The sequence below is a fragment of the Anabrus simplex genome, chromosome 4, assembly GCF_040414725.1.
Source record: "Anabrus simplex isolate iqAnaSimp1 chromosome 4, ASM4041472v1, whole genome shotgun sequence".
NCBI lineage: Eukaryota > Metazoa > Arthropoda > Insecta > Orthoptera > Tettigoniidae > Anabrus > Anabrus simplex.
In genome coordinates, this window is record NC_090268.1 from 424007786 (window position 1) to 424025898 (window position 18113).

At 37.8% G+C, this 18113-nt stretch overlaps 1 protein-coding gene across 3 annotated transcripts in view; it reads left to right on the top strand.

Moving 5' to 3' along the window:
* LOC136872060 (cytochrome P450 4C1) overlaps positions 1-18113 on the top strand; it is a 213139-nt gene that overhangs the window by 174269 nt on the left and 20757 nt on the right. For all 3 annotated transcript variants that reach the window (XR_011018054.1, XM_067145917.2, XM_068227321.1), the window contains 4 exons: positions 4159-4285; positions 6950-7028; positions 11128-11237; positions 11487-11555. Coding sequence is in view for 2 of the 3 variants with exons in the window: in XM_067145917.2 (XP_067002018.2) it covers positions 4159-4285; positions 6950-7028; positions 11128-11237; positions 11487-11555 (385 nt within the window). In the remaining variant the exon portion in view is untranslated. The remainder of the gene's footprint in view (positions 1-4158; positions 4286-6949; positions 7029-11127; positions 11238-11486; positions 11556-18113) is intronic.

Consider the following 18113-nt stretch of genomic DNA (forward strand, 5'->3'; position numbering starts at 1 on the left):
AATCTGCCATTAAGACCAAGTCATCAGCATAGGCCAGACTGCTTATTACATTTTCACCTAACTGAATCCCTCCCTGCCATTCTCTTTCACCAGAATGAATACTCCCTCTCCTACCATTCAGCAGATGATCTATGTAAACTACGAACAGCAAAGGCGAAAGATTACAGATTTGTCTAACCCCTGTAAGTACCCTGAACCAAGAACTCATTCTACCGTCATTTCTCACTGAAGCCCAATTGTCAACATAAATGCCTTTGATTGATTTTAATAATCTACCTTTAATTCCATAGTCCCCCAGTATAGCAAACATCTTTTCCCTCGGTACCCTGTCATATGCTTTCTCTAGATCTACAAAACATAAACACAACTGCCTATTCCTCTCGTAGCATTTTTCAATTACCTGGCACATACTGAAAATCTGATCCTGACAGCCTTTGTGTGGTCTGAAACCACACTGGTTTTCATCCAACTTCCTCTCAACCACTGATCACATCCTCCCTTCCAAGATGCCAGTGAATACTTTGCCTGGTATACTAATCAATGATATACCTTGATAGTTGTTGCAATCCTTGCTTATAGGTAGGTGCAATTACTGCTTTTGTCCAATCTGAAGGTACCTTACCAACATTCCATGCTAATTTTACTACTCTATGAAGCCATTTCATCCCTGCATTCCCACTATACTTCACCATTTCAGGTCTAATTTCATCTATTCCTGCTGCTTTATGACAATGGAGTTTATTTATCATCCTTTCCACTTCCTCAAGCGTAATTTGACCAACATCATTTTCCTCCTCCCCATGAGTTTGGCTGTTAACAACACCACCAGGATGATTTCCTTTTACATCGAGAAGATGTTCAAAATATTCCTTCCACCTCTCCAGTGATTCCCTGGGATCTATTATGAGTTCACCTGAATTAATCAAAACACTGTTCATTTCCTATTTCCCTCTTTTCCTAAGATTCTTTATTACTGTCCAGAAAGGTTTCCCTGCTGCTTGACCTAGCCTTTCCAGGTTATTACCAAAATCTTCCCATGACTTCTTTTTGGATTCAACAACTATTTGTTTCGCTCTGTTTCTTTCATCTACGTACAAATCCCTGTCTGCCTCGGCCCTTGTTTGGAGCCATTTTTGATAAGCCTTCTTTTTACGTTTACAAGCTGCTCTCACTTGATCATTCCACCAAGATGTTTGCTTTTTCCCATCTTTACACACAGTTGTTCCTAGGCATTCCCTTGCTGTTTCTACTACAGCATCCCTGTATGCCACCCATTCTCTTTCTATATCCTGAGCCTGCTTACTGTCCACTGTTCAAAACTTCTCACTAATCATATCCATGTACTTCTGTCTAATTTCCTCGTCCTGGAGATTTTCTACCCTTATTCGTTTGCAGACAGATTTCACTTTCTCTACCTTAGGCTTAGAGATACTTAGTTCACTACAGACCAGATAGTAGTCTGTATCATCAAAAAATCCCCCAGAAAACTCATACATTCCTAACAGATTTCCTGAATTCGAAGTCAGATAAGATATAGTCTATTATGGATCTGGTACCCCTAGCCTACCATGTGTAGCGGTGAATAGCCTTACGCTTGAAGAATGTATTTGTAACTGCTAAACCCATACTAGCACAGAAGTCCAGCAAACGCTTCCCATTCCCATTAGCTTCCAGAGCTTCCAGATCTTCCCCACATTTACCAATCACCCTTTCGTATCCTTCAGTTCTATTCCCAACTCTCGCATTGAAATTGCCTATTAGCACTAATCTATCCTTGCTGTTGAACCTGACCACGATGTCACTCAATGCTTCATAAAATTTGTCAACTTCATCCTCATCTGCACCCTCACATGGTGAATACACGGACACAATTCTTGTCCTAATTCCTCCCACTGACAAATCTATCCACATCATTCGCTCACTTACGTGCCTAACAGAAACTATGTTGTGTGCAATGGTATTCCTGATAAAGAGCCCTACCCCAGACTCTGCCCTTCCCTTTCTAACACCCGTCAAGTACACTTTATAATCCCCTATCTCTTCCTCCTTATCTCCCCTTACCCGAATATCACTTACTCCTAGCACATCCAGATGCATCCTCTTTGCTGACTCAGCAAGTTCTACCTTCTTTCTTCCATAAGCTTCATTAATATTGATAGCTCCCCATCGAATTCCATTTCGTTCGCCAAGTTGTTTCCAAGGAGTCCCTCGCCTGTCAAATGGGAGTGGGACTCCGTTACTCCCATAGGTCTGAGGCTTGCTTAAAATGTTCTGAGCTGGGTAAATTCATGAAGCAGGATGCTACCCTACTTGCACATAGTCCAAGTGAGGATCTCTCCTCTAACAGGTTATGGACCACCGGTGAATTGTATAGTCCTAGCCGCCTGAGCACAAGGAGGGCCATGACTCAAAATATGTCCGAGATGCCCACTCTCATTCCATAGCAACTGGTATCCCAACTCTCAGGACCACTTACTAGGCCACTCTGCCGTTGCCCATGGTTCACGAACTAGGACGTGACTACAGTAACCACACCATGAGCCATCATCATCATCAGCAGTATCATTATATAATTGTAGTCTGCACATATTACATAAAATGATGTTTGGCTCCACGGCTAAATGGTTAGCGTGCTGGCCTTCAGTCACTGGGGTCCTGGGTTTGATTCCAGCTAGTGTCAGGAATTTTAACCACAGTGTATGCGTCGTCTTCGTCATCATCATCATCACAATGTGAAGGTCACCCACGGGATTCAAATGAAAAGACTTGCACCTAAGGTTAGGTTGAATGGAGAATCCCACCTTTCAATACTTGTTTGTATTTTCTGCTAGTCTATATAGTTATGAAACATAATCCAGTTTAAAATCCAATTACATTATTCAAAATAGTACATGTTTCATTCCTAATGTGGAACATCTTCAGCTAAAAAGGATACAAAAATTGGCATAAACAAAATAAAAACACTTATGAATGATGATGGTGATGATGATGGTAAGATAAAATGTTCCTTCATGTTGAGTTAAAACCTCAATAAGTCAATGTTCAAGCCTGAAATAAAAATTCTGATGTAAGGCATCTTCTTTCTTCAAAAGATGGAGAAGTATGTACTTTTAATTTCTTGAAGATAGAATTAAAATGTAAAATTTAAAATACGATGTTCTGAGGGTGGGGGGAACTCCTAAAGAATAACCGAAGTTGGGCTTAAGTTTTCGTTATAAAGTTTTAAGGTGTTGAAGGGAGTCTGCAACAAAAGAAATTAAAATTATTTTTAAAAAAGAAAATAAAGGAAAACCTTGTAATTATACAGTGGTGAAATGTCAAAGGAACGATGAAAATGCTTACCTCCCAGCCAGTCCCGGTATGTTGTCATTGTTCCTGCGACACTTCACCACTGTATAATTACAAGGTTCTTCCTTTATTTCCTTAAAGCAATTTTTATTTCTTTTGTCACAGGCTCCTTTCAACATCTTAAAACTTTATAATAAAAACTCAACTTCAACTTTGGTTATTCTTTAGGAGTTCCCCCCCGATCATCGTATTTTAAATTTTACATTTCAAGTCTATCCTCAAGAGCCTACATATTTCTCCAGCTTTTGAAGAAAGAAGATCCCTTACATCAGATTTTTCATCCCAAACTTGAACATTGACTTGTTGAGGTTTTAACTCAACATGAAGGAACATTTTATCTTATCATCATCATCATCATCATCATCATCATCATCATCAGTGTTTTTATTTCGTTTATGCCAATTTTTGTATCCCTTTTAGCTGAAGATGTTCCACATTAGGAATGCAACATGTGCTATTTTTAATAATGTAATTGGATTTTAAGTTGGATTATGTCTCATAATTACATAGACTAGCATTAAAAACAAACAAGTATTGGAAGATAGCATTCTCCATTCAACCTAACCTTAGTTGAGTTGATGTCAATACGGGACAAAGAATGAGATTTATAAGTTGAGACCTGCACCTGGTGAGCCGGACATGTCCTCAGACACTCCCCGCACTAAAAGCCATACGCCATTTCATTTCACATAAAATGATGTGGATTAGCATTAATGCATGTGATGTTAATGTATACGGTATAATTAGGTTGATACTTCTAACATGCTATGTAAAAATTTAATGTGAGAAACATTTAATTTATTTCACCAGAATGAGTGAACTGACACTGCAGAGAATCCTGAAGCCGTGGCTACATTCTGACTTCATTTTCAATATCTCACCACTCGGAAGGAAGTACAAGAAGGATCTACGCATTCTTCATGGGTTTACAAATAAGGTAAATGGTCCTTAACTTATTTCCTTGAACTAAACCTAAATAAATGGTGCTCTTTTAACAAAGTCATCTTTCAATTCTAAGTTAGAGAGCAGTTCAATCATTCGGTCAGAAGGCAGATTATTGAAAAATGTATATCTTATGTTACTTGAACAAACATGTGCTTAGCTGTTAGCTGTTTTGACACACTAAAGGAATATTTCTAGTTCTAACGACTATCACAAGTCACCTGGTTAAGTCTACATCCTAACATTGTCGCTGCAGCCAGCAATATCTAAACAGGTATGTTGATAGTGATGAACTATTTTGGTAGCCAGAACAAATCATGCTACTGGTAACAGGCTCCATCAAAAGAAAAAGGAAGGTTCCCCCAAACAGTTTCTATCCAGAAGTTGATAAAAAAGAGTGGCAAATGAGCTTCTTGTATACTGCCAAAAAAATAGATACCTACATATATTGAGAAAATTTGCATGAGTGTTGATTGGAGTCCCTCAAAATAAACAAAAAATTTGATACAGCAAGCTAGTGTTAACAGACAAGTGCACCATTGTATAATGAAACAACTGTACTGTATATGAAGCTGTAGTATGCACACATTCACATTTACATTCACCTTTTAAACATTTTTATTAACAATCAATATCATACATATACATACAGAGCTAGTAAAAGATACAGTGTTAATCCCACATAAGGTAAACTTGTGTTTGGGCTTCACAAATACAATAGCTAGATTATGTACATCATGGCATCTAGTGAATATCATTTATTCCATTATCATTTTGGTAATATTGTACTAATTTTATGAACGGTTTTTCTGCATTGGGTGTAGGAAGCTGGAAATGAGAGACATGGGTTAAGGAAAAGGTTGGTTTCTTAGTGTGTTAGTTGATTTACATATTAAAATGGAAATTTATAAGTTGATCTCCCTTGTAATAATATTGTTAATGAGCCATGTGAATAGCCTTTTCTTCAGGGTATTCTGATTGCCACTGATCACATCTACAGGTGATCCGTGGCTCTAGACAACTTAGATTTATTTGACCAAGTAAAGTGTTCTGGCGTGGAATACTTATTCCAGTTCTGTCTTGCAGCCTAGCGCAAATTTTTGACTTGTATTCTTTGCAGAAGAGCTTTAAATGCTTATGCTTGTATAGGGTCACTGACTGCAAAAATAGCTGCCATATGTTAAGTACCATGCTTTGCTTGAACAGTTCATGCATTGGAAACATCAGTGGCTTTTTGTACATGACTTTCAGTATGTAGTTCTGGCATGTATTTACCTGAGCCTGCAGTAAGTGTTCAGCAGCATTTAAAATGAGCTTATAAGATAAGTGTGTGATCTGCTATCAGTGGTTGCTGCCAATGATTATAAACAGATATTTTGAGCTGCTGCTGTTGTTGTTTATTATGGAGAAGTATGATTACATTTGTCAGACCCAAATCACATACTGCTTGGTTTCTGGAAACTTCTACCCTGCTGCAGAAATAACATCTCCATTTGAGAAAATCAGCAATTTGGTGCACAGTGTGTCATGCAAATCACAGGCCCTTTTTTCCTTCAAATAGTGGTTAACTCAGAGGTACATGTGTGAAATGTTGGCTAGTTCTCTACACATCTGATGGATTACAAACATGAATAACATTTCTTTCAGCAAAATAATGTACTGGCCATGCATCCCGCACATTAATGGTTACTACTATGCAGCATTTCCGCATTGAAAGGATTGTCAGCAATTGTAGATATCTGAAAAATATCCTTGATTTGTTACATTCTAAATATAAGTTATGGCTGAAATATTTCCTGTGGTTTTCTCATTATAAGAATACAGACACATATAGACACACAGATATACAGACAGACAGAAAAACAAAGTTTCAATCACTCAGTCACTACTGATCTACACTTAGGGCTGTCGCTCAGGTGACAGCCTTCCTATCAGTCCTTCACTCAATCTTTTCTTAAATGATTTCAAAGAAGTTGGAAATTTATTGAACATTTTCCTCTGTAAATTATTCCAATCATTAATTCCTCTCCCTACAAACAAATTTTTACCCAAGTTTGTCCTCTTGAATTCCAACTTTATCTTCATATTGTGATCCTTCCTACTTGTAAAAATAAAAATTCCATTCAATCCTCTTCTTCATGCAATGATCTTCAGACATAAACAGGAAAGATTACAATATGAAGATAAATTTGGAATTCAAGAGGACAAATTGGGGCAAATATTCATTTGTAGAAAGAGGAGTTAGGGATTGGAATAAATTACCAAGGGAGATGTTCAATAAATTTCCAATTTCTTTGCAATCATTTAAGAAAAGGCTAGGAAAACAACAGATTGGGAATCTGCCACCTGGGCAAACTGCCCTAAATGCAGATCACTAGTGACTGATTGAACAGAATGGTTTTTTTTTAATGTGGAGGAGCAAATAACAGGCAAATTTTGAATTTTGTAAAAATAGATTTCTGAAAGATATGCTTCCATCAGATTTTAGCAAAAGTTTTACTGTTATGACTCAGAATCAATCAAATAATGTGAGAAAAAACATACAGTACTGTTTTTGTTCAAATCAATCTCCTTGTGCTGTACAGATTATGATTATCTGTCATTATTTGTTCAGAAATATAAATCACTTAGGACTGATATCTAATGCTTTATCCACCAGATTATTCAAGAGCGAAAGGAAGCTCGTCGGAAACATCCAGCCAGTGACAAAACTGAATCCAGTGATGACAGTGTTTTTGGTGAGTAATGTTTCATCTATCCTGTTCATAAATCGTAAGTTATCAAACTAGAGAAAGAGATGCACAGTAAAATGGAACTAGGTCTAGAATACAGCACAGAAGTTACATCAGAGCAGCAGCAGTCCAGTAATACATACAGTAGCACATTCATCATCAACCTCCTCCAGGTCTTAATGGGTTGGAGCATTTATGGCACTTCTCCACCCTCCTCTCTCCTCTTCCATCATTTTGTCCCTTACTGGGTGAGTTGGCAGTGAGGTTAGGGGTGCGGCTGTGAGCTTGCACCCGGGAGATAGTGGGTTCGAATCCCACCGTCGGCGGCCCTGAAGGTGGTTTTCCAGTGTTTTCCATTTTCACACCAGGCAAATGCTGGAGCTGTACTTTAATTAAGGCCAAGGCTGCTTCATTCCAACTCCAAGGCCTTCCCTATCCCATCATCGCCATAAGACCTATCTGTGTCGGTGCAATGTAAAGCCACTAGCATTTTGTCCCAGCCCAGGTTTCTTCTTCTTGCACTCCTCTTTATTAAATCGATCCCCTTCCCATCTTAGCTTATTCCTATCAATTCTCGCATTTAGGTTTCCATTTTGACTTACTTTCTCACAACGTTTCTCAATCTGTCATTCCTATCATACTTCTTAGGTATTTAATTTTGCTGGATTGAATTCAATTCTCCGTACTTGGCACTGTCCAGGTCTCAGTTGCATAAGTCAATATGGGTGCATAATAGAGATGGGCATAACTCTCTTTTGAGATACTCGAGACTGACTTCACCACTCTCGATGCATCTTGAGGCATGCTTCATTTGGACCCCAGCCAGGACGAATATGGTAGAAACAGAAATGATTTTTAAATGTTCAGCATGTGTTTTCATCATGGCTCAGTTGGCTAAACAGCATAGTTGGGTATTGTCCTTCACTCTGTTCGGTTATGGTTCAAATTTTCTTTTCAAATATTTTTGTTTGTTTTTATTTTGCAGTCGGAGTTTTGGCTATCAAACATGCCTGTTCGTGCAGAAACAAACAAATCACTAATAGAAGAAACTAATATTATTTAATATACAAAATAACCAATAGATAATAAAATCTCTTCCACCACTACTTCACCTCCTCATTTATTTCCCTACTCTTCCCTTTATTTTATTTATTACTTTTCTGCTTCAACTTTTTCTTTCCTCATTATATTCCTCTTTTTTCATTCTCCCATTGGAATTACATGTTCTAACATCTCTAATGATTTTGACCACTCTAACTTTCAAATTTATATTTTACGGTGTTCTAAGTTCGACCTCAACTCGTACCTTCAAATATATCTCACGCTATGTCATTATGCTCCTCAACTGTTCTAATATTGTGCTTTTTCGTATTGTTGTCTCTTCATAATTGTTTTTCCTCTATGCCATATGTTTTAATAACTTCATTGATCTAACTTATGAAACTTTTGGAAGCACACTGCCGATCTACTCTTCAAGAACTTGCTCCGTAATGCATTTATATATTTGATCTGCAAACTTTCTTCATAATTTTTGGATCTATCGACATGCAGTGCTAATTCCTAAAATTATACAGTGCCTCATGGACTGCAGCTGAACTCTTCAAGAATTTACTCTGTGCTACATTTAGATACATAGGCCTATTTGATTCTGTCTTCTTCACACACAATGTTTTCTAACACATCTAACTTAAGAGACTTTTAGAAGCACATTGCTAATCTACTCTTCGGCAACTTGCTCCATAGTATATTTGCATATTTGACCAGGATTACTTGATTCAAGACCTGGAAAAAATCCAAAGAAAAGCAGCTCAATTTTTTCTGTGTGATTTCCGACAAAAGATTAGCGTTATAAAAATGTTGCAAAGTTTGGGCTGGGAAGACTTGAGAGAAAAGAGACGAGCTGCTCGACTAGTGGTATGATTAATTAAAATAAACAACATTAAACATGAGGTTAGTTACTTGTAATAAGTGGTATGTTCCAAGCTGTCAGTGGAGAGATGGCGTAGAATGACATCAGTAGACAGGTAAGTTTGAATGGTGTCTTTAAAATTAGGAAAGATCACAATATGAAGATAAAGTTGGAATTCAAGAGGACAAATTGGAGCAAATATTCATTTATAGGAAGGGGAGTTAGGGATTGGAATAACTTACCAAGGGAGATGTCAATAAATTTTCAACTTCTTTGCAATCATTTAAGAAAAGGCTAGGAAAACAATAGATCTGGATGACTGCTCTAAATGCAGATCAGTAGTGACTGATTTTGATTCTTTGATTTGAAAATCAAATGTATAAATCTGTTCTTTCCCCATTCACCTCAACTGAAAGCTAAAACATATTTTAATTTGAAGATCATCTATAAATCTGAACTTGAATTGTGGTCACTGCCAGTATTGTTACTGCCAGAATCCTCTACGCCACTGCTGCATTAATCCAATATCGTAAACACATCTTCAAAAGAAGCACTGCCAATACACAATTCTGATGGTCCAGGTTTAGCCATAGTTTATAACTTCAAAATGATTTTCACACTACAAAAAATAGGAAGTCACACCAGAACAGAAAATTTACATAACTGGCGTTGTAAGGTCCATCGGACCATTTGAGTTATGTAGTTAGTACAACAGAATACGTTCCGATATTATCGCAACAGTTCCATGAAGTTAACTGAGTAACTTGAAGGTACTGGAACTGCCAAGGTCATTGCATGAAAGAAATAGCATAGAGGAAACAAACAAAACTGCAGGATGTCCCAGGGACCTCACAACACTTACTGAGAGTTAGTGAAGACTTTTGTTATTGTATCTGTTCAAGGTGATTTTGTAAGCTCTTCGCAATTTAACAGTTCTTTCTTTCTTAATAAAATAATGTTATTTGCTTTAGTTTTTGGAGATGCCGAGGTGCTGGAATTTTGTCTTGCAGGAGTTCTTTTATGTGCCAGTAAATCTACCAACACTAGGCTGACGTATTTGAGCACCTTCAGATACCACCGGACTGAGCCAAGGATCGAACCAGGGTCAGAAGGCCAGTGCCTCAACAGTTTTCCTTTCTTTGCTTCCTGACTGTAACTGTCCTGGTTGAATAATTGTGCCTATTTACTTGAATTTATCTTCTTGGAAGATTTTTCTGAATTTGGTGATTAATGGTTGGTTACAAGTAATGAAAATAATTTTTTTCCCGTATTGAGAGAATCTTAATAATAAATTTAAGAAATCTATGTGAACTTCAACCTATTCAATACAAGATGTTAATGTATTAGTTAAACATCATTAAAATAGTAGAGACATGTTTTGCCCCTTTTTTGGGGCATCATCAGTCATATCAAAACCTCAAAGTTCTGGTTGTAAAATTGTAAAACGTGTTGCATGAGTGGATACGTTGAAAAAACTTTACAGTATCTTATCATTAGCAAAATATCAAATTGATAAAAATGTGTTGTACATAGTGAACAAGCTTATGAATTTTCACTTGAACAAAGACAGTCATATGTGTAGTAAATGACAATGGTGATAATATAAAAAATTTTATGCGATGCTGAAGTTCGAAGACAGTTTAAAATTTATATACAAATATTGAGAATGAATGCAGAATATATACAATTGCCAATACTGTACACGTATTTTACATGTGAAATGGTATGAAAAAGCATTCCAAATTTTTGCTAATTTCACTTAAGTTTGATCTTAATATTACGTTCATGATATAGTCTATATAGTACCTAGAGGGTACTCAGAATGAGGAGATAAAGGCTAAGTTAGGAATGAACTTGATGGATGAAGCTGTACGCATAAACTGGTTTTGGTGGTGGGCTCATATGAGACGAATGGAGGAGTATAGGTTACCTAGGAGTATAATGGACTCTGTTATAGGAGGTAAGAAAAGTAGAGGGAGACCAAGATGACGATGGTTAGACTCGATTTCTAATGATTTAAAAATAAGAAGTATAGAACTAAATTAGGCCACAGCACTAGTTGTAAATAGAGAATTGTGGCTATGTTTAGTAAATTCACAGAGGCTTGCAGACTGAACGCTGAAAGGCATAATGGTCTATAATGATAATATATGTAATGTATGTATGGATGTATGAAAAATTTCCCCATTGTTTCAGGAAAGAAGAAAAGGATGGCATTTTTAGACCTTTTACTAGAATCATCTGAAAAGGGTAACTTGTTGACTGATGAAGAACTTAGGGAGGAAGTTGACACCTTTATGTTTGAGGTAAGCTATAAGACATGAAAACATAGGTGAAAACAAGTGAAATTTAAATAACGTGCCATTATGTCCGAGTTACTATGAATAAAATACTTTAGTCATTAAATTTTCATTCTCTTTCTTTGTATTAAACCAATACTTTTAGAAATAGCTTTTTTTGAATGTAGATTCAATATCTTTTTAACAATACTTCAGCTTTTTTGTTTCATTCTAAACTTACGTAAGATATGAAAGAATATTAATTTATTTCTTTAGGGTCATGATACAACCTCAGCAGGCATCTCATGGGTCCTGTACCTTCTCGGCTCACATCAAGATATACAGGTGAGAAACGCTAGTCTTAAATTACATATAGAGGGTGTTTCAAAATGAATGTCAGAGTTTTAAGGCTCTGTAGCATTTATTACATTGAACTTACATTTGTAAATAATACATCAAGTGAAAGAGCAACTCATAAAGTTTCACCTACAAGTGTTCGTTGTGAACATCATTCGTCACATGGCACATATTGAGTTCATAGTCGAATTCGTCCCACACCTTGCTCAGTGTGTCTGGAGTAATTGTTGCAACAGCTGCTTCAATCCTGTTTCTTAAATCAGTTAGGTCAGCTGGCAGCAGAGGTACAAACCCATTATCCTTGACAAATCCCCAAAGGTAGAAATCGCATGGCATCAGATTGTCTGAATGTGGAGGCCATGCGAAACAACTTCTGTCATCCAGCCCCTTGCAGTCAATCCAGCAGCGGGTTCAACGTTTAACCAATTGTGTACTGGCTTATGCCAACGAGGCAGTGCACCACCTTGCTGCCAAATAAAGTTCTTTTGCTCTGCTTCTTGTAATTGAAGAAAGAGCCATTGTTCAAGCACATCAAGATAAGAAACACCAGTTACAGTTACTACTTTGTTACTAGCACTAATAGACACAGGAACCAGTGCATTCATACAGGTACGAAAGCGCTTTCTAACAGATGACAGAGGAACCAGTGCATGCACACTGGAATGAACACTTCTAGAATGAACTGTTTGAGGTGCTCTTTTGTTTGATGTATTATTTATAATTGTAAGTTGAATGTAATAAGTACTACTGAGCCTTAAATTCCTGATATTCATTTTGAAATGCCCAGTATTTGATGTTTTCCTACTTGTATTTACCATTATATTTTTGTCTCTTCCATTTTCCAATGTTCACTCATCATTATTCTTATCCTGTACTTACCATTTCAAGGTTGGAGATCTGTTACATTGGCTCCCAGTGCTTGCCCTCCTGATAAAGCTGATAAAGGACACTTTTTTTTTTTTTTCTCCGTCCCGTGGAGTAGGGAAAATAATAGTAATCCACCAGCTGTAATAATCACATAACCACATTTCAGTAGAATTGTAATGAAGATAAGGTATAATATATTAGATAGTATCTTGCCAGTTATATTCGTGCTTTTCTTCGTGTACGGCAATCCTTTTTATACTTAAGCATTTAACCAAACGCAGTGTAGTGTAGTGTAGATACATTGTAGTAAAGATACAGTACATTTAGATAGTGCCGTATCTTGCCTGCTATATTCGTGTGTTATCTTTCGTATATATCTATTAGACCGTAATACTAATAATAATTTGTCTAAGCATTTAGTTTCGTTGGTAATTTTTGAGTACAGTAGTTCTTGCAAATTTCATTTCTGTTGTGCTTAGTAGTGACATACGGTACGGTACCGGTATCGTAATTAGGATACGTCTGAAAGTAGTTTAAAAATTACTGTAGTGTACTGTACAGTAGTATACGAGTAATATCCTATTAGAATTTAGTGTGCTTATTTTATTATTGTAAAATATTTGTGTAATACTGGAGTAGTAGAGGTATCCGTAGAAACTCTTACTAAAATATTGTTGAAATTAGGATAGGCTTAATTGCAGTTTGGAATTGTGTAGTTCTTGTGTATTACTTTCGATATTCAGTAATTAACAGCAGTTTCTATCCTGTTAGGGGTTGTAGGATAAAAAAAAAAATAGGGCACGACTAAGTAGTATTGTAGTGTAGTCGTATATTAATTACCTTATTGTTGTGTACTATCCCAGACAATATATCCCTCCGTTCATTTATTTTTTTGCAAATAAGTTATTTTATTTTTTAATGTAAAATTTTTCCCCCGTAAAGAATGGCTAAGGAGCGCAAGTGTACTTATTGTGGGTGTGGTGAGGCATTGAGGGGTATGAGGGAGGAGATGGAAAGTTTGAGGGAGATAGTTAGGATTCTCACAGAAGACAGGAAGGAAGATAGGACTCCCTCAAACAATGTACAGGTTACAGTAGGTGTACAAGAGGGAGGGGAAGGAAAGGGAGGAGTTGTAGAAGACAGGTGGTCTAATGTTCTAAGGGGAAGGAGATTGCAGGCCAAGGGCTCTATTCAGGATCAGAATTCAGGACAGGTGTCCGTGCGAAATCGGTACGAGTCACTCCAGGTAGAACAACAGAGGAAAGATGAGGGACAGGGAACTGTTGCTGAGATGCGTGGAAGTAGGAGGAAGGGAAAAGGTAGGAAAGGGAAATGTAGAGTAGAGGATAGGAAAAGACAGGTGGAACAGGGTCATGGGAAGGAGAAAAGGGAGGAGGAAGTAGCTTCTGCAGCTATCAGGAAAGATAGGGCTGACCAGGAGGGCAGGGGATCAAATGAGGTGGGTAGGGTTGAGGCTCTGGTCATGGGAGATTCCATCGTTAGACACGTGGGGAAAGTGTGTGGAGGAAAGGGAACCAGGGTAGAATGTTATCCAGGAATTAGGTTGAGGCAGATGTTGAGGAAAGTAGAAGAGAGGGAGGAGGGGAAGGAGAAGGTGGTAGTGTTTCACGTTGGTACCAACAACGTAAGGCAAGCTGATATAAGTACCAACATAGTTGGAGATGTGTGGGATCTGGTAAATGCAGCACGGGTGAAGTTTAAGAAAGCGAAGATTGTTATTAGTGGAATACTGTGTAGAAGGGATACTGACTGGAGGGTGATTGGGGATTTAAATGAGACTATGGAGTGGGTATGTGGGAAACTGGGAGTGAAATTTCTAGATCCTAATGGGTGGGTAGGAGATAGGGATCTGCGCTCAGATGGCCTTCATTTAAACCGCAGTGGTACGTATAAGTTAGGAAATTTGTTTGGAAGGGTAATAGGGAGGTACATTCAGGGAAACAGGATGGCCTAGGGAGCGGTGATAAGGGAACAGGGAACTTAAAATCAAGTAGGGATGACATAAAATTGTTAGTGTTGAACTGTAGAAATATTGTAAAGAAAGGAATAGAATTAAGTAATTTAATAGATATATATTTACCAGATATTGTAATAGGAGTTGAATCATGGCTGAGAAATGATATAATGGATGCAGAAATTTTCTCACGGCACTGGAGTGTGTATCGTAGAGATAGGATAGGAAAGGTAGGAGGGGGAGTTTTCATTCTGGTGAAAGAAGAATTTGTAAGCTACGAAAAAGTTAAAGATGAGACACATGAAATTCTAGGTGTAAGGCTCATTTCTAAAGATAATAGGCAACTTGATATATTTGGAGTGTACAGATTGGGAAAGGGTAGCACTGATGCGGATTCGGAATTATTTGATAGGATAGTCAGCTATGTGGGAAACGACATGGAAAGAAATGTGATTGTAGCGGGAGATCTGAATTTGCCAGATGTGAATTGGGAAGGAAATGCGAACGACAGGAAGCATGACCAACAAATGGCAAATAAGTTAATATGGGAAGGACAGCTGATTCAGAAAGTGATGAAACCAACCAGAGGGAAAAATATCCTGGATGTGGTGCTGATAAAACCAGATGAGCTCTATAGGGAAACTGAAGTAATAGATGGTATTAGTGATCATGAAGCTGTTTTTGTGGTAGTTAAAAATAAATGTGATAGAAAGGAAGGTCTTAAAAGTAGGAGTGTTAGGCAGTACCATATGGCTGACAAAGCGGGCATGAGGCTGTTTCTAAAAAGTAATTATCATCGGTGGAAAACGGTAAATAAAAATGTAAACAGACTCTGGGATGGGTTTAAAGAAATTGTTGAGGAATGTGAAAACAGGTTTGTACCTTTAAGGGTGGTAAGGAATGGTAAAGACCCACCTTATTATAATAGAGAAATAAAGAGACTAAGAAGGAGGTGCAGACTGGAAAGAAATAGAGTTAGAAATGGCTGTGGAAGTAAGGAGAAATTGAAGGAACTTACTAGAAAATTGAATCTAGCAAAGAAGGTAGCTAAGGATAACATGATAGCAAGCATAATTGGCAGTCATACAAATTTTAGTGAAAAATGAAAGGGTATGTATAGGTATTTTAAGGCAGAAACAGGTTCCAAGAAGGACATTCCAGGAATAATTAATGAACAAGGGGAGTGTATATGTGAGGATCTTCAAAAGGCAGAAGTATTCAGTCAGCAGTATGTAAAGATTGTTGGTTACAAGGATAATGTCGAGATAGAGGAAGAGACTAAAGCCAAAGAAGTAATAAAATTTACATATGATAACAATGACATTTACAATAAGATACAAAAGTTGAAAACTAGAAAAGCGGCTGGAATTGATCAGATTTCTGGGGATATACTAAAGACAGTGGGTTGGGATATAGTACCATATCTGAAGTACTTATTTGATTATTGTTTGGTCGGAGGAGCTATACCAGATGAATGGAGAGTTGCTATAGTAGCCCCTGTGTATAAAGGAAAGGGTGATAGACATAAAGCTGAAAATTACAGGCCAGTAAATTTGACATGCATTGTATGTAAGCTTTGGGAAGGCATTCTTTCTGATTATATTAGACATGTTAGTGAAATTAATAACTGGTTCGATAGAAGCTAGTTTGGTTTTAGGAAAGGTTATTCCACTGAAGCTCAACTTGTAGGATTCCAGCAAGATATAGCAGATATCTTGGATTCTGGAGGTCAAATGGACTGTATCGCGATTGACATGTCTAAAGCATTTGATAGGGTGGATCATGGGAGACTACTGGCAAAAATGAGTGCAATTGGACTAGACAAAAGAGTGACTGAATGGGTTGCTATATTTCTAGAAAATAGATCTCAGAGAGTTAGAGTAGGTGAAGCTTTGTCTGACCCTGTAACAGTTGAGAGGGGAGTTCCTCAGGGCAGTGTTATCGGATCTTTATGTTTTCTTATATATATAAATGATATGAGTAAAGGAGTGGAATCGGAGGTAAGGCTTTTTGCGGATGATGTTATTCTCTATAGAGTGATAAATAAGTTACAAGATTGTGAGCAACTGCAACGTGACCTCGAAAATGTTGTGAGATGGACAGCAGGCAATGGTATGTTGATAAACGGGGCTAAAAGTCAGGTTGTGAGTTTCACAAATAGGAAAAGTCCTCTCAGTTTTAATTACTGCGTTGATGGGGTGAAAATTCCTTTTGGGGATCATTGTAAGTATCTAGGTGTTAATATAAGGAAAGATCTTCACTGGGGTAATCACATAAATGGGATTGTAAATAAAGGATACAGATCTCTGCACATGGTTATGAGGGTGTTTAGGGGTTGTAGTAAGGATGTAAAGGAGAGTGCATATAAGTCTCTGGTAAGACCCCAACTAGAGTATGGTTCCAGTGTATGGGACCCTCACCAGGATTACCTGATTCAAGAACTGGAAAAAATCCAAAGAAAAGCAGCTCGATTTGTTCTGGGTGATTTCCGACAAAAGAGTAGCATTACAAAAATGTTGCAATGTTTGGGTTGGGAAGAATTGAGAGAAAGAAGAAGAGCTGCTCGACTAAGTGGTATGTAATACCAATATAAATGGTCCGTTATTGGACATTATAAATTTTCCAGCTAACTCATTCCTGGTTGCCAGCGTTTCACCCTCGTGTGCTAGGCTGGGCTCATCAGTTGGTACCTAGCACACCTACCAAGACGCATGGCTAGTGCATGAGTTAGCTGGAAAATTTATAATGTCCAATAAGGGACCATTTATATTGGTATTATAAATTTACTCATTCGGAACAAATATTACAGATTCCCAATGGGAATCAACATCTGTATCATCTGATGGCCAAGCAGGCATCAATTTTTAGTAGTGAGACAGTTTCTCATAGTGCATTGGCACTGCCGGTGGCTACAATTAGCCTACGCAGTGGCCTCCACGGTATGCACTAGCCATGCGTCTTGGTAGGTGTGCTCGCTACCAATTGATGAGCCCAGCCTAGCACACGAGGGCGAAATGCTGGCAACCAGGAATTAGTTAGCTGGAAAATTTATAATGTCCAATAACGGACCATTTATATTGGTATTATAAATTTACTCATTCGGAACAAATATTACACATCCCCTATGGGAATCGACATCTGTATCATCTGATGGCCAAGCAGGCATCAATTTTTAGTAGTGAGACAGTGTCTCATAGCATTGGCACTGCCGGTGGCTACAATTAGCCTACGCAGTGGCCTCCACGGTATGCACTAGCCATGCGTCTTGGTAGGTGTGCTAGGTACCAACTGATGAGCCCAGCCTAGCACACGAGGGCGAAACGCTGGCAACCAGGAATGAGTTAGCTGGAAAATTTATAATGTCCAATAACGGACCATTTATATTGGTATTATAAATTTACTCATTCGGAACAAATATTACAGATTCCCAATGGGAATCAACATCTGTATCATGTGGTATGTTCCGAGCTGTCAGCGGAGAGATGGCGTGGAATGACATTAGTAGACGAATAGGTTTGAATGGCGTCTATGAAAGTAGGAAAGATCACAATATGATAAAGTTGGAATTCAAGAGGACAAACTGGGGCAAATATTCATTTATAGGAAGGGGAGTTAGGGATTGGAATAACTTACCAAGGGAGATGTTCAATAAATTTCCAATTTCTTTGAAATCATTTAGGAAAAGGCTAGGGTGCAACAGATAG